Source organism: Brachyistius frenatus, unplaced genomic scaffold (assembly GCF_029030835.1).
Source record: "Brachyistius frenatus isolate BFR_SWC_R1_liver_20210118 unplaced genomic scaffold, ASM2903083v1 Contig_4, whole genome shotgun sequence".
In the NCBI taxonomy this organism is placed as follows: Eukaryota; Metazoa; Chordata; class Actinopteri; family Embiotocidae; genus Brachyistius; species Brachyistius frenatus.
Genome location: NW_027210603.1, coordinates 5,158,158 through 5,175,148, shown reverse-complemented (window position 1 = coordinate 5,175,148; position 16,991 = coordinate 5,158,158). Strand labels below are relative to the sequence as shown.

Genomic DNA, 16,991 nt, shown 5'->3' with positions numbered 1-16,991 from the left:
CAGATAGACAGACAGACAGACAGACAGACAGACAGACCGACCGACCGACCGACCGACCGACCGACCGACCGACCGACCGACCGACAGGTCGGAGCATTTTGTGTCAACAGTCAAGTTAACCTGGCAAAGCCGGTTAGCCAAAAATGCATCCACAGATGAATCATGTATCACTAAGAGGACAAAGTGCTTTAATTCTGTCATGGGAGTGGTCCCGCGTCTCGTCCCCCTGGTAAAACACTTACAGGATAAACACTCCCATTAATATTCCTCTGTGCTCCTCTCCACTCCACTTGCCTCTCGTCTCCTTTCCTCTCCCTGTCCTATTATCCTGCCTCGGCGGACATCCTGTCCTGTCCTGTGTCCGCCTTGCCAACCTGCAAGATGGAGATGAGAGGACGATCCAAATGCAGAAGGGGGAACATGAATCATTACACTTCCTGTTGTTGCACACCGTCCGGGGAAGGAAGAGAGAGGACGCCCCCGGGGCTCCGATTGATTCCGGAGACTTAATTGGGTTTATTAGCCAAGATGTTGGGCCCCGCGAGGAGGCTCCCAGAGGCCGCTGAGTCCACCCCACCCCCATTCCCACTCTTCTGAAGGAGAAAGCCTGCGTAATTGTTTTCCCTCCATCTTCTGTGTCATTGTCAGATGGGTCCTGTGGGATTATTAGCAACCCCAGGTCCCTCAATAATTCATCCAGAGCTATTTATACACAGATGGAGAGTCCTCTAAAGTCTCCCCCAGTGAGATTATCTGACGCTTAGACAGACAGACAGAGAGAGAGTGAGCAATGGAGAGAAACAGGGCTACAAAGGAAAAAAGCACAAGAGAGATAGACAGAGAGAAAATGGGAGAGACGTACAGAGAGAGTAAGAAGGATGGAAGGAGGCGATCACAAAAAGAAATGCAAAAATGAGCAAAGCAAGTCTGACAGTGTATAAAACAGTGAGAACGAGAGACAGCAGCGATTTAGGTAGACACAATGACAATGATTCTGGTGTGCATTGAGTTTCAAGGTGAAAGTCTCTCCTCTGCTTTGCCAAAGTGAACAAAAGCATCGTCCCGGGAATAGCATACGCGCACACAACACACATTAATGGCTTTTAATCTCCCCCCCCTTTTTCCTCCATTTAACACAATTAAGATGTTTGCAAAGCTAACATGGACCACTAGTCACTATAGGAAGGACAGATGAAAGACGTTCTGGGATTTCCATATGCAAAGTAAACACAGTTATCCATCCTTACTAGCATGTCAATGCGTAAGACCAACAAAACAGCAGCCAGCCATTTCTTAAATCACCTAATAATTCGCTAACATAACATTAACACATTAGCATATTAACATTAGCGCATTAAATCGCTCCTAATCCCAAACAGATAGAGGATGGGCTACAGAAGGCTGCATGACTGCATGCTTTTTAATAGCTTTGCAGATACCTGTGTCTTTCTGACTGCGAGTTGAGGGGACATTTTGTTGTCGTCAGATTAATGAAGCCTTTGGCTCACAAAGTTGATTTTCAAAGTCCCTTTGTTGGCGCTCCAGCCACAGATAATTATATATATTCATCCCCTTTGGCAGTCACTTTTATCCAACTCATTTAGAAAGCTTGGCTTCCTCTTGGACAAATTGGGACATTGAAAGGCAGATTGGAGTGATAGCTTTTACATTTTTGCAACGATGGCACATTAATCAGGCAACTATAGCTATGGGAAAAGACTTAACCACCCCCTGAAAAGCCAGCCGTTTGTCTCTTACAAATAGTATCACAAAAGTTATGCCTTTATCTAAAATGCATTGTTTCTGCTGGTATAAATGTCTCATACTGTAAATCACAGGAGCTCAGCTGTTGAAACTAACTGCCGATTCATTTATAAAAAATGTGATAAATTACAGAAAAATATTTTATTTTATAGGCTTAATGGAGGGAGGTTATTATAGCTTAAAATCTATACCAGTTCAGTTCAATGAAGTGCAGCAAAGAGAGCATCACCTGAAAACAAAACATTTCTAATGTTAGATCTCTTAAGTAGCAACATTGCTAGTTGAACAGGCAGTAATAGACAGTAAATTAATTACTTCACTGACTTTGGACATGTTACATCTTTCTTTATATATTTTTAAATGATAATTTACTTGAAGTTTCAATGAATCAAAACTGGTTTTCATGACAATTATTTTTGGAACATGACACTGGAAAGTAGTTTTCCATTTTCCTACAACATGAAGTTTGGGAAATGGACTTTTGTTAGCTTTGGGTAAAGCCAAATTAATTTCAACTGCCCACTGTGTCCTCATGGTATTGATGAACGATCCATAAAAAAACATGTTTTTTCTCTCTCTCCCTCTTTCTGTTCTACACACACACACAAACACACACAAACACACACACACACACACACACACACACACACACACACACACACACACACACACACACACACACACACACACACACACACACACACACACACACACACACACACACTGCTGTTGGTCGCTCCAGGGAAAGCAAAGCTTATCAACCACCCAATGCTCACACAATCACACACACCTGTGCACGCACACAGACTTCACTGTCTCTATCTATAAACCCCATGAAATCATTCCACACCAAGTGAAGCGAGGTTTGTATAGGTTTGGCCAGGATTCCCATCTCCTGTTCTGTGATTAAAGGACCAAACTAATAGGCTCTGTCTCATTGGGAACCTGTGCAGGGCTGGGAGAGACCTCCGAAGCCATTAAATTGCAAATCTGTAATAATTTGCTGAAGGCTTTCTGTCCAGATCATTCCCTGGGCTGATTTGTGCATTGAGGTAGTGTTCTGAATGGCCAAGCACAAACCCAGCTGAGCCCACCGGTTAGCCGGCCAAGTTAGTCTACGAGGGAGCACGCACCTGGTACACACACGCCATATTTACTTTACAAGAACCACAGTGCAGAGTTTTGTTGTACCCTTCTCATTTAACTTTTAGCAAATAGTGTGTGCAAAATTGAAGCGGGATTTATAAAGGCAGGAGAAAGCAACTCATCCTATAGCGAACTAGGCCTGTCCTCATTGTGAAGAAGAGCTTAAAAGGTGCAGTTAGGGGGCTGAATCTAGACTCAAAATGATATTTTGTCATTCTGAAATGTAAAAAAAGTATTTCAAAACAGTGCATTAGGCTGTAGGAACCTTATAATAGATAAGTTTAATCCAAATCGTACGTAAAGGAGCTGAAAAAACTTCTGAGGAAATAAAACATATTGCATTGCATAAATGTTGTATCAAAAACATTTTGTCAACAGCTTTAGCAGCTCACAACTTGAAGTAATCAGACAGTGTGTTATTTGCTGCTTGTGTTTGCTGCCTTTGTTTTTTTGTTGTATTTTTTTCAACTACAATGCAACTTCAATGTCTCCAAACCACGTCTGTCATGTGTTATTAAATTCATAAAAGTTTGAACCTGATATCTGAGAATCGTTTGCACAAACTGCACAAGTCCAGCAGAATGTCAATCATTCACAGATAATATGTTTCCTTCCACATTTGTGTGAGACCCATTGAAAGACCCTAAAGGCTTTTTTTTCTCAGTCGGTTTTACTATATAAAGGGATCCTACAGGACCACCCACTGTTTTGGTTATTTTGCATGAGATACTTCTTTGTTTGTATTGCATTGGAATATAAATGTTGTATCAACGTTTTTCTCACCAATTCATCAGAATGAGTACCGGCTCAGAAGATGAGTTTTTCAGTGTAAACTATTAATAAATAATAACTAAGGATGGTTTTTCCAAACTTGTGAAACTTTGCTGCTTATTTAGTCATAAATATTCAATGTTACAGTGAAATACATAACATTTGAAATAAAGTTTTGAGGGTCTTTTAGTGTGTGTAGTAGATGACACTGTTGTGGATTAGATGGCAGGAAAAAGGCTCAGTAAATCCATCGCGAAGTAACACCGCACCAAACAGACATATGTGAAGCTGTAATAGATACAGTGATCTGAAAACCGAGTCAAGTTGATAAGTAGTTTTCGTAATTTCCTTCGGTGCCTACAAGCTTTTCAAGTAGCTTATCAAAAAAGTGGACCAAAAAAGATTTGGTGGTTTTTGAGTATTAACAGCTAATCAGAAGACTTTTCAGTTTTCAGTGTAAACAGTGCATTGGACCACTGTCTGGACCAAAGCACCAAAATTTGGTCTGACCAAAGGAGGTGGTCTCAGTCCAGGTCAAAATGAACCACAGTTTGGTTTGATTTGTTTACAGTGTAAAAAACATTCTCTTGATTGTTTGAACTTTCAGACCAGTTATAGGTTATTGTGGCGGCAAACTTATTAAACAATAGAAAAAGAAAAAAATGTAAAGGAAGTAAAAATGAGCTGCAGTAGCACAAAGGGGGAGAGTAGAGTATTTAACTGTAATCTGGTCTGACAAAGAAATCAAAACTCACAAAACACATAAAAATGCCATAACTTAATGTCTGAGAGGAAAAAAAGTGCCAGTCGTAATGCCATACTAATGATAATAGCAATATAATAGCAATGAAATTAATCAGTTAATTCATTTTTCTCCATTCAAATTGAAAAGGCTACAAATAAAAGTGACAAAAAAAAATCAGATGCACGCTGTCTACAAACCATTAAATGTCAGCAATAGGAAAGTAGGTATGTCATGCGAAGTTAGAGTTCAAAATTGCAATGTGAAACCAAAACCAACCAGATCAAATCTGCAGACCTTCGTCCGGACTGTCAGATATGGAAACACCTTCACTTTAAAGAAGTACTTTAAGAGTTACTTTAAGTACTGAAACTTCAACTTCAGAAAAACTATGGTTTCTCCAAAAGCTTCAGTATCACACAAAACGTATCAAAGGGATTCAACCTCTCAAATGCAGTATGCTGATGCCAGTTGGACTTTTCTGATCTGATATGCAGCAAGAAGTAACTTCTGCCTACAAACACAGTATTCATACAAACACTAAACAAATTACACAGCTGCACCTTCTCACTAACAAAATGAAATACTGTACATAAACTGTAAAAAACTAACAAATGAGGAAAATACACACACACAACTGACAAGTATACAGTTAGACCTGTCCCATTAACACGTTGTCAGAGATCATCCTAATATGGAGGGTACTTGCTTATTTACCCTCAGGGCAGCAGGGAGCTGCAGGGGTCTAATTCTGCTCCCATCCCAGGAAGGTCATTCTCGCTTCTCGAGCTATGATGGCCACAGAGTAGTGCTTAAATCTGGCAAAACGCAGCCTATAAATTACAGCAGAGGACAGAGGGGTCAGAGCCTGGCATGGAACTGGGCCAGAAGCTATCAATCTGCCGGGGCCAGTGAGGGCGACATCTGTCTCTGGGACTCCCTCACTCTTTCTACTTCTATCTCTGTCTGTCGCTTTCCTTCTGCTTTTCAGTCTTTTCTTCTCAGCCTCTTTCCGTCTTCCTTTCGCTCCTTTCGCTCACTCTGTGACTGTCATTGAACAATCTCTCGTTGCCTCCATTTTTAGTGTGCACCTCTCTTGACAATCTCTGCTCTCCTTCTTTTATATTGCTCTGCCTCTCGATTTTCTCTCTCTGTCTTTGTGTGCAGCCCCCACCCAAACTCTCATCCATGGATCTCCCTTGCCTCTTTTCACGCATTCTCTTACATCATCCCTGTTTCAACATCTCTCTAATTCTCCTTCCCTCTCTCCCGCTCTCGCTCTCTCTGTCTTGAGCTCCTTGTCGTTTTACGCACTCTTGCACCATCTCCCTCTGCAGCGATATGTTTTGGTCTATCTGCTCTCCAACCAGCAGGACAGGATAAAGCCTTGATGTACTTTCTCCCAATGTGATGCCAATATGATTTGAATGGTAATGTCTTGATGGCAAAATGCACTGATCTGTACAGTTTCAGAGGAATGGAAAATGGAATGATATTGATCCAGTGGGGATGCAAATACAAATACAAAATTAAAAATACAAATTCAAAGCTGAGCAGTTGCATGATGTCATCCAGAAATGTGCAAAGTAATCATTTTTCTTGAATATAAAACAATTACAAACCTTTTTTGAACCGAGATGCAAACTTGAGACATTCTTCTTACATCAGACAAAGAGAAGAAGGAGTTAAAATGAATGATGCTGACTCTGGAAGTTCGAATTTGTCAGGCCTAATCTACAACAAACGAGTATTTTTGATTGATACTTCAGGTAGATGTCTAATCAGAACATCTTGCATTACATTTGTTATACCCAAACCCTCGAAAACTTCCACATGACTTATTAATCCTCCTCCATTTTCTGAATCAAACTTGGCTTTGAATAATTGAGAGGGATCTTTGAAAAGCCCTAACCTCCATTCCCACCTTCCTTTTACAAGTCAACGTGGTACATTTTTAATTGGGGGACATGAAATAGGCATGAAGGGAGATGGGAAGAAAGTGAATTGAATCAGGGACACTCAAACCTGGCGGGTCATGACACAGCATCCAGGAGGTTGTATGCATGCATACAGAGAAGGCTAAATATGTGTCTGCCCTGACAAGTCACAAATGCTCAACAGTCTTTGATGTGCTTTCTGTCTGCAACAAATAGTACATGGCTCATGTAATCCCTGCTTTAGAATATCCTAGCAGGCGGACCTAGATACACCACTTTGAGTGATGTTTAGCAATTTGGTTTGAGAATAAACATCAATTCAACTTTCTATGAACCATAAATCTCCAAAGTCAAATAATTTGTTTCGTGTATATGAAACAATTTTGTATGGGTTAAAAGGGTAATTGAAAGTACATGCATTACAGGTTGGAGAACTAGTGAGGGCCTGTTACAGTCTATGTTTGCAAGGCAATAACAATGATTTGTTTTTTCTGATGTTAAAACAGAACTTGACCTTGAGAAGACTGTAAGAAATGGTTGAAACAGAAATAAATATAAATAAATCAGATGGAGTTTGAAATGAATAAATAGCAGGATATGTAATAAGAATAAATGCTTTCTGCGTATGCATTAATGGGCCACTGCCACAGTTTGCTGTGACAAACTTTGGTTCTATTTTTCATCTTGCTGCTGTGTCATGCTGCTATTTTCTTGTGGAAAACCTCTGCAGTGGAGAGCTGCAGCTGGACCCGTTTTCATGTGCATACTGAGGCTCGACCTAAAATATTACTGTCATTATTAAACATTAAAAATCACTGTTAAGTGTTACTCTGGCTAGAGTTTAAATTTAAGCATTGTAAGATTGTGTAGCGTTATATTATGTTGTATAATAACACATAAAGCCCGTATATCCAGAACATTATGCACATGAAAGAATGATAAATATACAGGGAAAAATGTATACACATCCTCATAAGCGCACACATATACTGCACACACAGAGATATGGATTTTATAAAATTCCCTATCATAATGCTTTCTGACTGTGCAAAGCTTGATAAAAGGAACCGGCAGCCAGAAGGCAAAACACCAGTTTTCAAGTTCACACAGAGGGGATTCATAACCTTTTGACTGTTGAACAAAGGAAATCATATTTAAACCTTTCACAATGAACAACTACTACTATAGTACTATAGAGCACAGTGCCCGCATATTTGCATGGCACAGATAAGAGTTGCAGAAATGGAACAAAATGTAAAATATGTAGAGGTAAATAAGAAAGAGACAGAAATCAGATGTAGTCACTCTGCGGACTGAAACAGATATTGTTATGGCAGCAGTATGCATGAAACTACTTTAATATGTTTATATTTATTATCACATTACATTTATCTTCCTCTCACCCTGTGAAATTAAGTCTGTTTTTAAAAACTGAAAGAAATCTTATCAAGCTAAAAACAACAACAACAAAAATAAAATGTCTCTTCCCCACAGGAAGCTCTATTATTAGCACTGCAGACTTGAATGCAATCACTACCAAAACAAAAGTAAAACTAAAAACAACATGTAAGACTTTCCAACATTTCAAAAATATTGCATTCCTCATCTGCAGAACCGGCCACTGGTATTTGGGGGGAGTGGAAGTTGTTTTCAGGGTACAGCTAAAAGATTGAAGAGGCCCAAAGCGTCAACTTTTTAAAAATTTACCACACAGCACAATAATACTTAGATGATGCAAGAGCCCTGAAAACAGAAAATATTTACCTCTCCAAGGAGCACTTGTCAAAAAAGGCTTCTTTTTTTTTTCATCTTCTGAAAGAATGGTACACCGGGGCAATGAAAACGGCAATAGGAGAGCAAGATTAAGAAACAAAGAAAGAGCTAGAAAAAAAGAATTCCAGTGAAAGTATCATAGCCTCTTTTTATGGGAGACAAAAGACCAAATGTTGATGAAACATTTAAGGCAAGTTTTATTTTAACCCAGCTCAGGGATATTTATTTGTGTCAAAACACAAGAAAGCTCTTACACTGTACATATAACATCTTCAGAGCTGCCTTAGAAATTCTTGGAAATATCATGAATCCGTTTTGTCTTTGGTGCAACAGAATATTTATATTCAAGATTTGATCTGGCACAACCAGAGGTGTTATGGCAAAAAAAAAAAGAGAAAAAAAAAAGAAACACCTGCAGTGATTCTCCCAGAAAATTCTCTTGAAAAAGTAAAATAGCAAAAAAATAAATACTTCTGTTGTACACACACAATCTGCATGCTGTATCTATCTATCTGTCTGTCTGCCTGCCTGTCTACCTCTCTGCCTGCCTGTCCACTCGCTCATCTGTCTGTCTGTCTGGCCGCCAGCCTGTCTGTCTGTCTGTCTACCTGTTTGTCTGCCTGTCTGTCTGCCCACCTGTCTGTCTGTCTGTCTGTCTGTCTACCTGTCTGCCTGCCAGCCTGTCTGTCTGTCTACCTGTTTGTCTGCCTGTCTGTCTACCTGACTGCCTACCTGTTTGTCTGTCTGCCCGCCCGCCTGTCTGTCTACCTGTCTGCCTGCCAGCCTGTCTGTCTGTCTACCTGTTTGTCTGCCTGTCTGTCTACCTGACTGCCTACCTGTCTGTCTGTCTGCCCACCCACCTGTCTGTCTAGCTGACTGCCTACCTGTCTGTCTACACGCCCTACTGCCTACCTGTCTGTCTGTCTGACTGCCCGCCTGCCTGTCTGTCTGTCTGCCTATCTAGCTGACTGCCTACCTGTCTGTCTGTCTGCCTGCCTGCCTGCCTGCCTGTCTGTCTGCCTGTCTGTCTGTCTGTCTGCCTGCCTGTCTGTCTGTCTGTCACAGGTCAGCACTGATGTCCACAGTCAGTCATGACTTTGCCATGTGTTACCATTAACTACACACAAACACACTGATAAACGCTAACGAGAACGTTTTATGGTTGTGCATGAGCTCCTGAACTTTTAAAACTAAAAGTATTTAGTAAAGCAAATAAAATATCTAAATTACAAAGTATTTGTAGTATTTTAATTTAGATCAATAGTTATTTTTTTTATTACACTCCACCTTTTAAGCACTTGTTTGTGTTACTGGGAGATGTGTTGTGGATATAGTTCATATACAAATGTGCCTGTCTTTACTTTTGATTGCACCAAACTTGCAGTTTGAACGCTGAATGTATGTCAATTAGTTTCAATCCATCTTTAGGAGGTGAAATGAGATGAACAGGCAGATGCATTACCTCTCTCTGTGTATGCAAATGTCAGTGGTTTTAATGAGAGGACTGCCGAGGTCAGAGAAGCCAGAGGGCTCCACTTGCCTGATAGGCTGCATGACTCCAGACCTGCTGTTAGCATGCTAATCCTTTACAGGAGCTCCATGAGCACTTCCCTTCTTTGGTTTGGTCAGACCATCTCTCACTGTGACTAACTGGCTCCCTGCTCGGCCATCAGCCGGCCCCCGTCTGACAGTCCCCTCCAATAATAATGGACAACAGAGGCAGCACTGCCTTGACAATGGTCCTCCTGACAAATTAAACCCACTGTACTCCCCACTCTGGCCCCGCCTCTTGTTTCCCTCTTGTTGCCTGGCAGTTCTGGGCTCTGGGGCTCTGACAGGCCAGTGCTAGTGGGTGCGGTGCGCTGGTGGTAGAGTGTACTTTGGTACGAGGCGACCTCTTTTATGACACATGTTGCCTTTCTCCCTGACAAAACACTCCGAATCGATTGCGATTGCGATTGTGTAGAAGCAGGGCACAATGTGGGGCCTGAGCACCCATTCTGAGCTGAGTGGAGGATTCTGGGCCAAGGAGAGAGGGGGCACATAAACACACACTCACTCATAGACACACACACACAGTCATCCCAAACCAAATGTGAGAGGAGGAGAGAGAAGGATCCCACAGAGAGGATGATGCAACCGGAGTGAAATCTTCGGCCAGAACGCATGCTGCATTAAGGCAGACCTGCAGGATGAAAAAACACACCCGTACTTCTTTCTTTCTATGTTCAAAGCCAGATTTGGTTTTATCGTCCCTTTTTTTTTCTTTTTTAGCCGACAGCAACCTGTAACATCTAATTGCCTGCAATAAAACACAGCATGAGTTCTTCATCTTTTTGGCATCATGACTTCCTGGCCTCAACAAACACGATAAGCCCAATGATCTGCTCCTCTCTGAATCTGCTTGCCTGACACATTCTAGTAAAAGGGCTGAAATATCAAAACCAAGGCGTTCAGAGAGACACATAACTCCCTTTATGACCTGCACAGATTATAGCCCCCATCTGTAGCATGAGCCATCTGTAGTATGGTTAAATTTAAACAAGATTACAGTTGGTCATTACACTGTATCTCCACTGGTTTGATTTCAATAATAATTATTTAACAATTTTCTCAAGTATTGATATCGAATTCGAGTTTTTTTTTTTTTCATGTACTGGGTTATTGTTGTCATCTGTTGGATGAGAAGACCTTTTGAAAGCCGTCGATCTGAGCTAAAGACCTGTGGCATTTTGTTCACATCACTTGCCAGTGCCAGGTCAAAATGGACAGTTTGGTCCAACTCTATATAAAGTTTCAACACCTGCTTTGACTTTGAGCGATTCTCTGACTTAGTAACTACTTTAACTGTCTGAGCCTATGGTGAGAGCTGTTGCTAATGTATTTAGTTTGACCAAGGACAAATATATTACTCACATTAAATTACGACCGAATGAAACAACGGCAGTAAAACAAACTTGGGGACATTTGCATTTGCTTAGAAAAAGGAAGATGGGGGACAATGAGGATTTGGCTGGAAACATAATACTGCCAGAGGATGTGACAGCAGTAAACAGTAGATAACACCTTCATTTATTAAATGTCTTCCCCGTATCATCACAGCTCAATTGCCCCAGTGATTATTACATGAAATCAGACTGATGAATAGCACTAGCACTCATATCTAGTACTCTTCTTGAATAGATCCCCACCTCCCATGCTGCATTGCCAGCGAGAAGAGAAAGGGCTGGCTCTTTGTGCTCGCCGTGCCTCTCAACCCCGTTGTGCTTGGTAGCAGCAGCAGCAGCAGCAGCAGCCGGTGACCATTATAAATGGCCTCTATTAGCATGGCTCGGTCGCAGAGGGGAGAGAAATAAAATCATTGGGAGAATGTAGGCCTGCGTTGGTGTCCCCGCGCCCGCTACCAAGCTTTGCCGATCCCCGTCCCAAGCTTCCCTCCTCCCTGCTCTCTCCACTCCAAGGGGACACAGTCCTAAGGACTAGATTACTAGTGATACATGGAGTCATTATGGGGAGGGTTATGGCAATAGTATCACAGCTGACAATGGCTATAATAGGGGTCTCTTTCTTCAGCGGTAGCATTACCATAGCAAAGGCTGTTCTTTAGGCTTGTTGATGTACAGCAGAAAAGGATGAGGGCCTTTTATTATCTGCCATAGCAGAAAAAGCTCTGTATTATCTTGCTGAAAACCATGCTTATTTCTTTGTTAAAGTGCCATGTCTCCTTGGTTAAAGTTAAATTAATGCAACAGTATCCCTAGACGAATCATTACAATGTTAACAATGACAGTTACCTACTATGTGCCATTTGGAAAAACAGAGAACACATTTGCAAAGGAAATGGTAGTCGATCATGTACAATCTTCGGTTCCAGCTGAGGCTTTGTACCACAGCCATTACAGAACAGGATGCACTGTCACAGAACAGGCAACACGTCAGTGCGTAAAGAGGAAGACAAAAGGAGAAAGAGGAAAGTGAAAGAATGAAGGGGATTAAGCAGAGTTAATGGAAAGGAGGCGAGATGGAAGAGAAGAATGGAAGAGGAGTTTTGTGGTGGGCAGCTCTATAGGCTTCACTCCACTGGAGCATTTCACACCTTAGAGGGTCAACATGTCCTCAGTTTGACTCTCTCTACCCTATGGCAGGACTCTGAAAAATGCAAACAGCCTGAAGGAGCTGAAAGAAGAGGGGAGAGCTACACCTTGTATAGAAAACTGAAGAGAAAGTAGTTTAAAATGCAGAAAACCGTGACCAGCATGAATGTGTTAAAACATATATAATTGCCATCATTGGCAGAAACACAAAAATAGATGGGGAATTCATTAGTTCTATCCTAAATAGATGTATATTTGCTTAAAGTGTGTTTACTTTTGTCTCAAACTCTCGCTGTGAGTGCCTCCTCTACCTGATTCCAGTTACGCTATGTAGTATTCCATAAAAACAGTATGTTGGCAGCGCACAGTCACTCACTTTGCCTGTTATTTGTGGGACGTGCTGTCTTTAACCACCAATTTCGGCATCTTCTATAGAAACCTCAGGAAATTGTTAAGAGGCTGTGGAGGAAACGCGGCCTTCAAACAGCTTGCAGTGAGCCAGTGAGCTGGTAAGCCAGGGAGTACCTCGTGCTTCCAGCTAGTTAAAATATGAGCACAGCAGGGGCTCACTAATGAAAGCGGGGGCCCAGCCCGGGAAGCAGGGCCGTATATCGCAGTGAGGAGACAGTTCTTAGAATCAGCTGGCGAGCCATGCCTATAGTTCTGGGGCCACTGGTGATTAACCGTCCAACAGGGAGTCGCTACTACAGCTGGGCTATTAATAAAAGATACCCCCCCTCCTTCACTTCTCCCGCCTCTTTGGTTTCCTCCATGCCTGCAGACAGTCTCTGCCCTCTGAAATTATTTGTATATCATAATCATTTCCTGACACATGGTGGATGTCACACATTGTTTACATGGGGCAGAAGGGGCTTATAAGAGGGAGGACGGGGATCCCGAAAAAGCCAGCGCTCATTCTTTAATGTACTTTGCACCCCTGAGAGATGTTCTGCAAGTATAACAGATCAATTAGTGACCTATCATTAGATGGTGATTTGCAGAGAACGACCCTTCCCTTGAGAGAAGAAAATAAAATACAGGGTTTAAAGCACCATCTTTCCTACTGTGCCAGGGCTGTTCCTTTGTATTCCACCAAAAAGGACAGTAACACTGTAAAACCAAAAGTTTCTGATAATTCACTGCCATCAATACTATGGATTGCACTCAGTGCAGTCATGGCTACAAAAGGAAAAGTTAATTTGAATAAAGAAAACAGGAATAGGTATTTGTGTTACAAAGTTTAATTATCAGTTAAAATAATCAATATGCATTTTTAAAAAAAGGCTATTCAAAAGTAAAACATGTTCATAGGCCTACTCCTTCCGCTGTTGCACACGTTCTTACGCACGTGCACGCGCACCCCCCGCCCACCACACACACACACACACACACACACACACACACACACACACACACACACACACACACACACACACTCCCACCCCCTCATCACACCCCCTAACCCCCCAACCACCCACACACGCACTGAGCGAGTTACAGGCAACAGAGTGTACTGTGCTGCGGGCAATCAAACACAACCTCCCCGCTATTGCAACGTGAAAACGTGAAGTTAATGGCCTGGATTTAGCGCTGTGAATGAAAGCACGTTTACAACCGCCGGACGAGATGTGTGAATACTCCCGTGCACACTGCCCAGATAGGAACATTGCTCCTCCTAATATCACCCTACATAAATTCATGCCGTCGTGACTCCCGATTCGTGACACTCATGCTTGGATTTGTTTGCTCAATAAGGTAGAAAAATGAAGCACTGAATTTGAGAAGCAGTGACATGTCTAACAAAGGAAAATGTCCCTTTTTTTTGGTGCCACAAAAGCAAGAGCAACATGCAAAAAGTCATTCAAGCTTCAGCACTATAAAAAACGGCACAATTTACCAACAATGTCGTTGTTTTACCCATCAAATCCTACGTGATTTAGGATCCCCACTCTCACCAATGTGTGGCACATTTCACTCTGACAAACAAGTAGAGCCATAGGTGTCTCTGGAATAAATGGGTTTAACCCACCTTTGTGCATGCCCGTGAAGCGGTCTTTGAGCACCGTGAGCTCGTAGATCTTGCCAAACTCCTCGAACAGGGGCCGGAGGTCCTTCTCGTCCAGGTTGCGGGGGATCTGACCGATGAAGAGTTTAATGGCATCGTGGTCCTTCATGGGGATGGTGGCCGGGCATCCCGCCGGGCTGTGGCTGTGGTTTAATCCGTTCACGAGCCCGTTCGTGCTGGCGGAGACCACACCGACACCGTGCACCGTGCCGTCCACCTGCCCGTTGGTTAAAGTTGCCATCTTCGGACCGGCCAGTCAGTTGGGATGGGTACAACAGCAGCAGATGGGGACGGTGGAGAATCGTTTTACGTTGAAAAAAAGCTTGTGGAAGTCTTGGTCAAAATTTGGTTCCGAGACCAAGCCGTGCCAGAGATGATTCCGCTCGCGTCCTATCAAAGCCAGTATTTACAATGACTGGAAAACACATGTAGCATTTGGCGAAGACGCATATCAAAAGCGCGCAATGCCGTTGGTCCCGGTGGAGGCTTTGATTCCTTATACTTATGTCCTACCCAATAACTCGTTCATTGATTTCATAAAAGAGAGAGAGAGAAAGAGAGGAAAGGAAAGGGGGAGGGAGAGAGAGAGAAGAGAGAGAGGGAGACCAAGAGCGTTCGCTGTCTATTTACACCCACGTTCCTTCGTCCCAGCTTCTTGGCACCCTTTTATTTTTTTTGCATTGAGGAGTTGGTATGGGTGTCTTCTCGGTTTAAACGGACAGGGCTGGCTCAATCTCTGCCAGAACAGTGGGGAGGTTTGAACAAATGGGGGCTCTTTAAACTCGCCAGATATAAACCCAACGTTTTCTGCCCCCCTTTTCTTCTGCGAGGAGCCAGTGGTACATTCCACCAAGGGGAGAGGGTCTATAAATAGAGAGATATAGAGAATACGGTCCTTTGTGCTCCTACTCAGAGCAAATGACCACACATTCACGAACTCTAGAATGTAACACCTAACGACTGACACACAAACTGTTCTCATTAATTGAAAAAAGAAGCCGGAAAACAACTTGCGCCTGATATGTTTAGATTTTTATAAAAAGCATTCGCTATAGATGGATTGGGATTGAAAAGGTACCTGCGATTCTCCGGAGGTTTGATTTTGTGTTTAAATCACATTTCATATCATGTCATCTCTTCCCCCTCCTCATTCTCAACGGCAGCAGCAGCAGTGAATCGCTGCATCCTCACTTCGCTCCCGGACGGTGGACAGTTCCGTGGTGCTGAAATGCAGTCAGACAGACGAAAGTAAAACACACTGATGGAGGATTCCTCTGAGGTTTCCGACTGTTCGTTGTTGTCAATAGTAAACACGGGATTTGCACCGGTTTGACGACGTATTATTAGTTTCCTCTGCCATTTCCAAAGTCATGTAGAATAGATTATTTTATTCTCAGAAAGGGGAAGTCTGTGAGCACCGCCGAGTGGCGTAGAGAGGGGGCACATGGGAGGGGAAAAAATAAATCACATAATAGAGGGACAAATTGAAAAGATGCACAAAAATCTACATTTGGCACTTACCGTAGACATTTGTTTCAGGTGATGAAGAAAAAAAAATAGAAATATAGAAAAAAAGAGAGCAATTGGAGTAAAATGTGATGCCCAACACTAAAAAGTGAGGAACATCACCATCTAAACTATACTCTAAATACAGTGAAAAAACAAAACAAAAGCTGGTTTCCTTTGACAGGTTGGTTGATCGTTTGTACAGACATTCATTCATTCACTTACTATAGGCTTTTAGGCACCAACCAAACACTTCTTAAATCAAAATCATTTTAAAGTGCTCATTGTCATTATCAGGTCTAAATGCATGAATGTGTATGTTAGTATAGCCTGTACATAAATTAAAATTCCGTTAATGTCTATGATTAAAATGAACTGAGCATTCTTAATTAGATGGGTGGAAAAAAGGAGGACATTTCTGCTTTCTTAAATTACATTTTTGCCATTTCCTGCACAAAGTGATTTTTATTATATGAAAGCAAACACCATTTGACTCAAAGAGTCACAAACAGGAGTCAGTAATCGTTGGGGTTACAAAGCTCCGAAAAGACTTGGAAAAGGTAAAAATGTACTGATAGTAGATTTGAACAGTCACTGTCAAAATCGGTCCAATTTATAGTAACAGAAACATCTACTAAATTTAAGATAGGGTAGTTTGGGCATTAGCACGACCTCTCAGCTGAGATCATTGCCAATTTTGGTTTATTCCTTTGGGAGTCAGTCCATGTTATTTATCTCTATTCCCAAAGGAGGAGAACAACACCCGGGGTCGTGGCTATGTATAAATAATAAGAGTGTTGATTGTCCTGTTTGAGTCCAACCTCAAGAATGTCAATTTAACAATCAGCAAATCAGCCTATTAACAACAACAAACTGACATTTGGGTTACAATAATCTTGACAGTAGTGTTTCAAGCTGGTCAGTCTTTACACTATCTCACAGTGTGAAATATATACAGCCCCTGAGGGACTGCCATGTGTATGAACACGCCCAAGTGCCAAAGTAAGGCAGTAATACATCGCCTATAAATTCATAATGTGCTGTGAATTAATGTTGTTTTCTTTTTTGTAAATGAGGCACCCCCACTCACCCCCACCCCACCCTACCTAGACATTAGCTAACCATTAAATAACAAAAGACTCACTGTCACAGCGTCACAGCGCCTCTCTCACCTCTTTCTGCTGCTCCACCAG

General features: G+C 42.1%; 1 protein-coding gene across 11 annotated transcripts in view; it reads right to left on the bottom strand.

The window, feature by feature from the left end:
- The window catches only part of celf4 (CUGBP, Elav-like family member 4), an 86,408-nt gene extending 71,430 nt beyond the window's left edge, over positions 1-14,978 (bottom strand). For 5 of the 11 annotated variants that reach the window (XM_069711895.1, XM_069711908.1, XM_069711921.1 and 2 more), the window contains exon 1: positions 14,257-14,976. In XM_069711895.1, coding sequence (XP_069567996.1) covers positions 14,257-14,533 — 277 coding nt within the window. In that variant the 5' untranslated portion in view covers positions 14,534-14,976. Of the gene's footprint in view, positions 1-14,256 lie in introns of all 11 variants that reach the window. The other 6 variants (XM_069711928.1, XM_069711956.1, XM_069711913.1 and 3 more) reach the window with 3 other exon arrangements.
- Between the last annotated feature and the right edge of the window lie 2,013 nt (positions 14,979-16,991).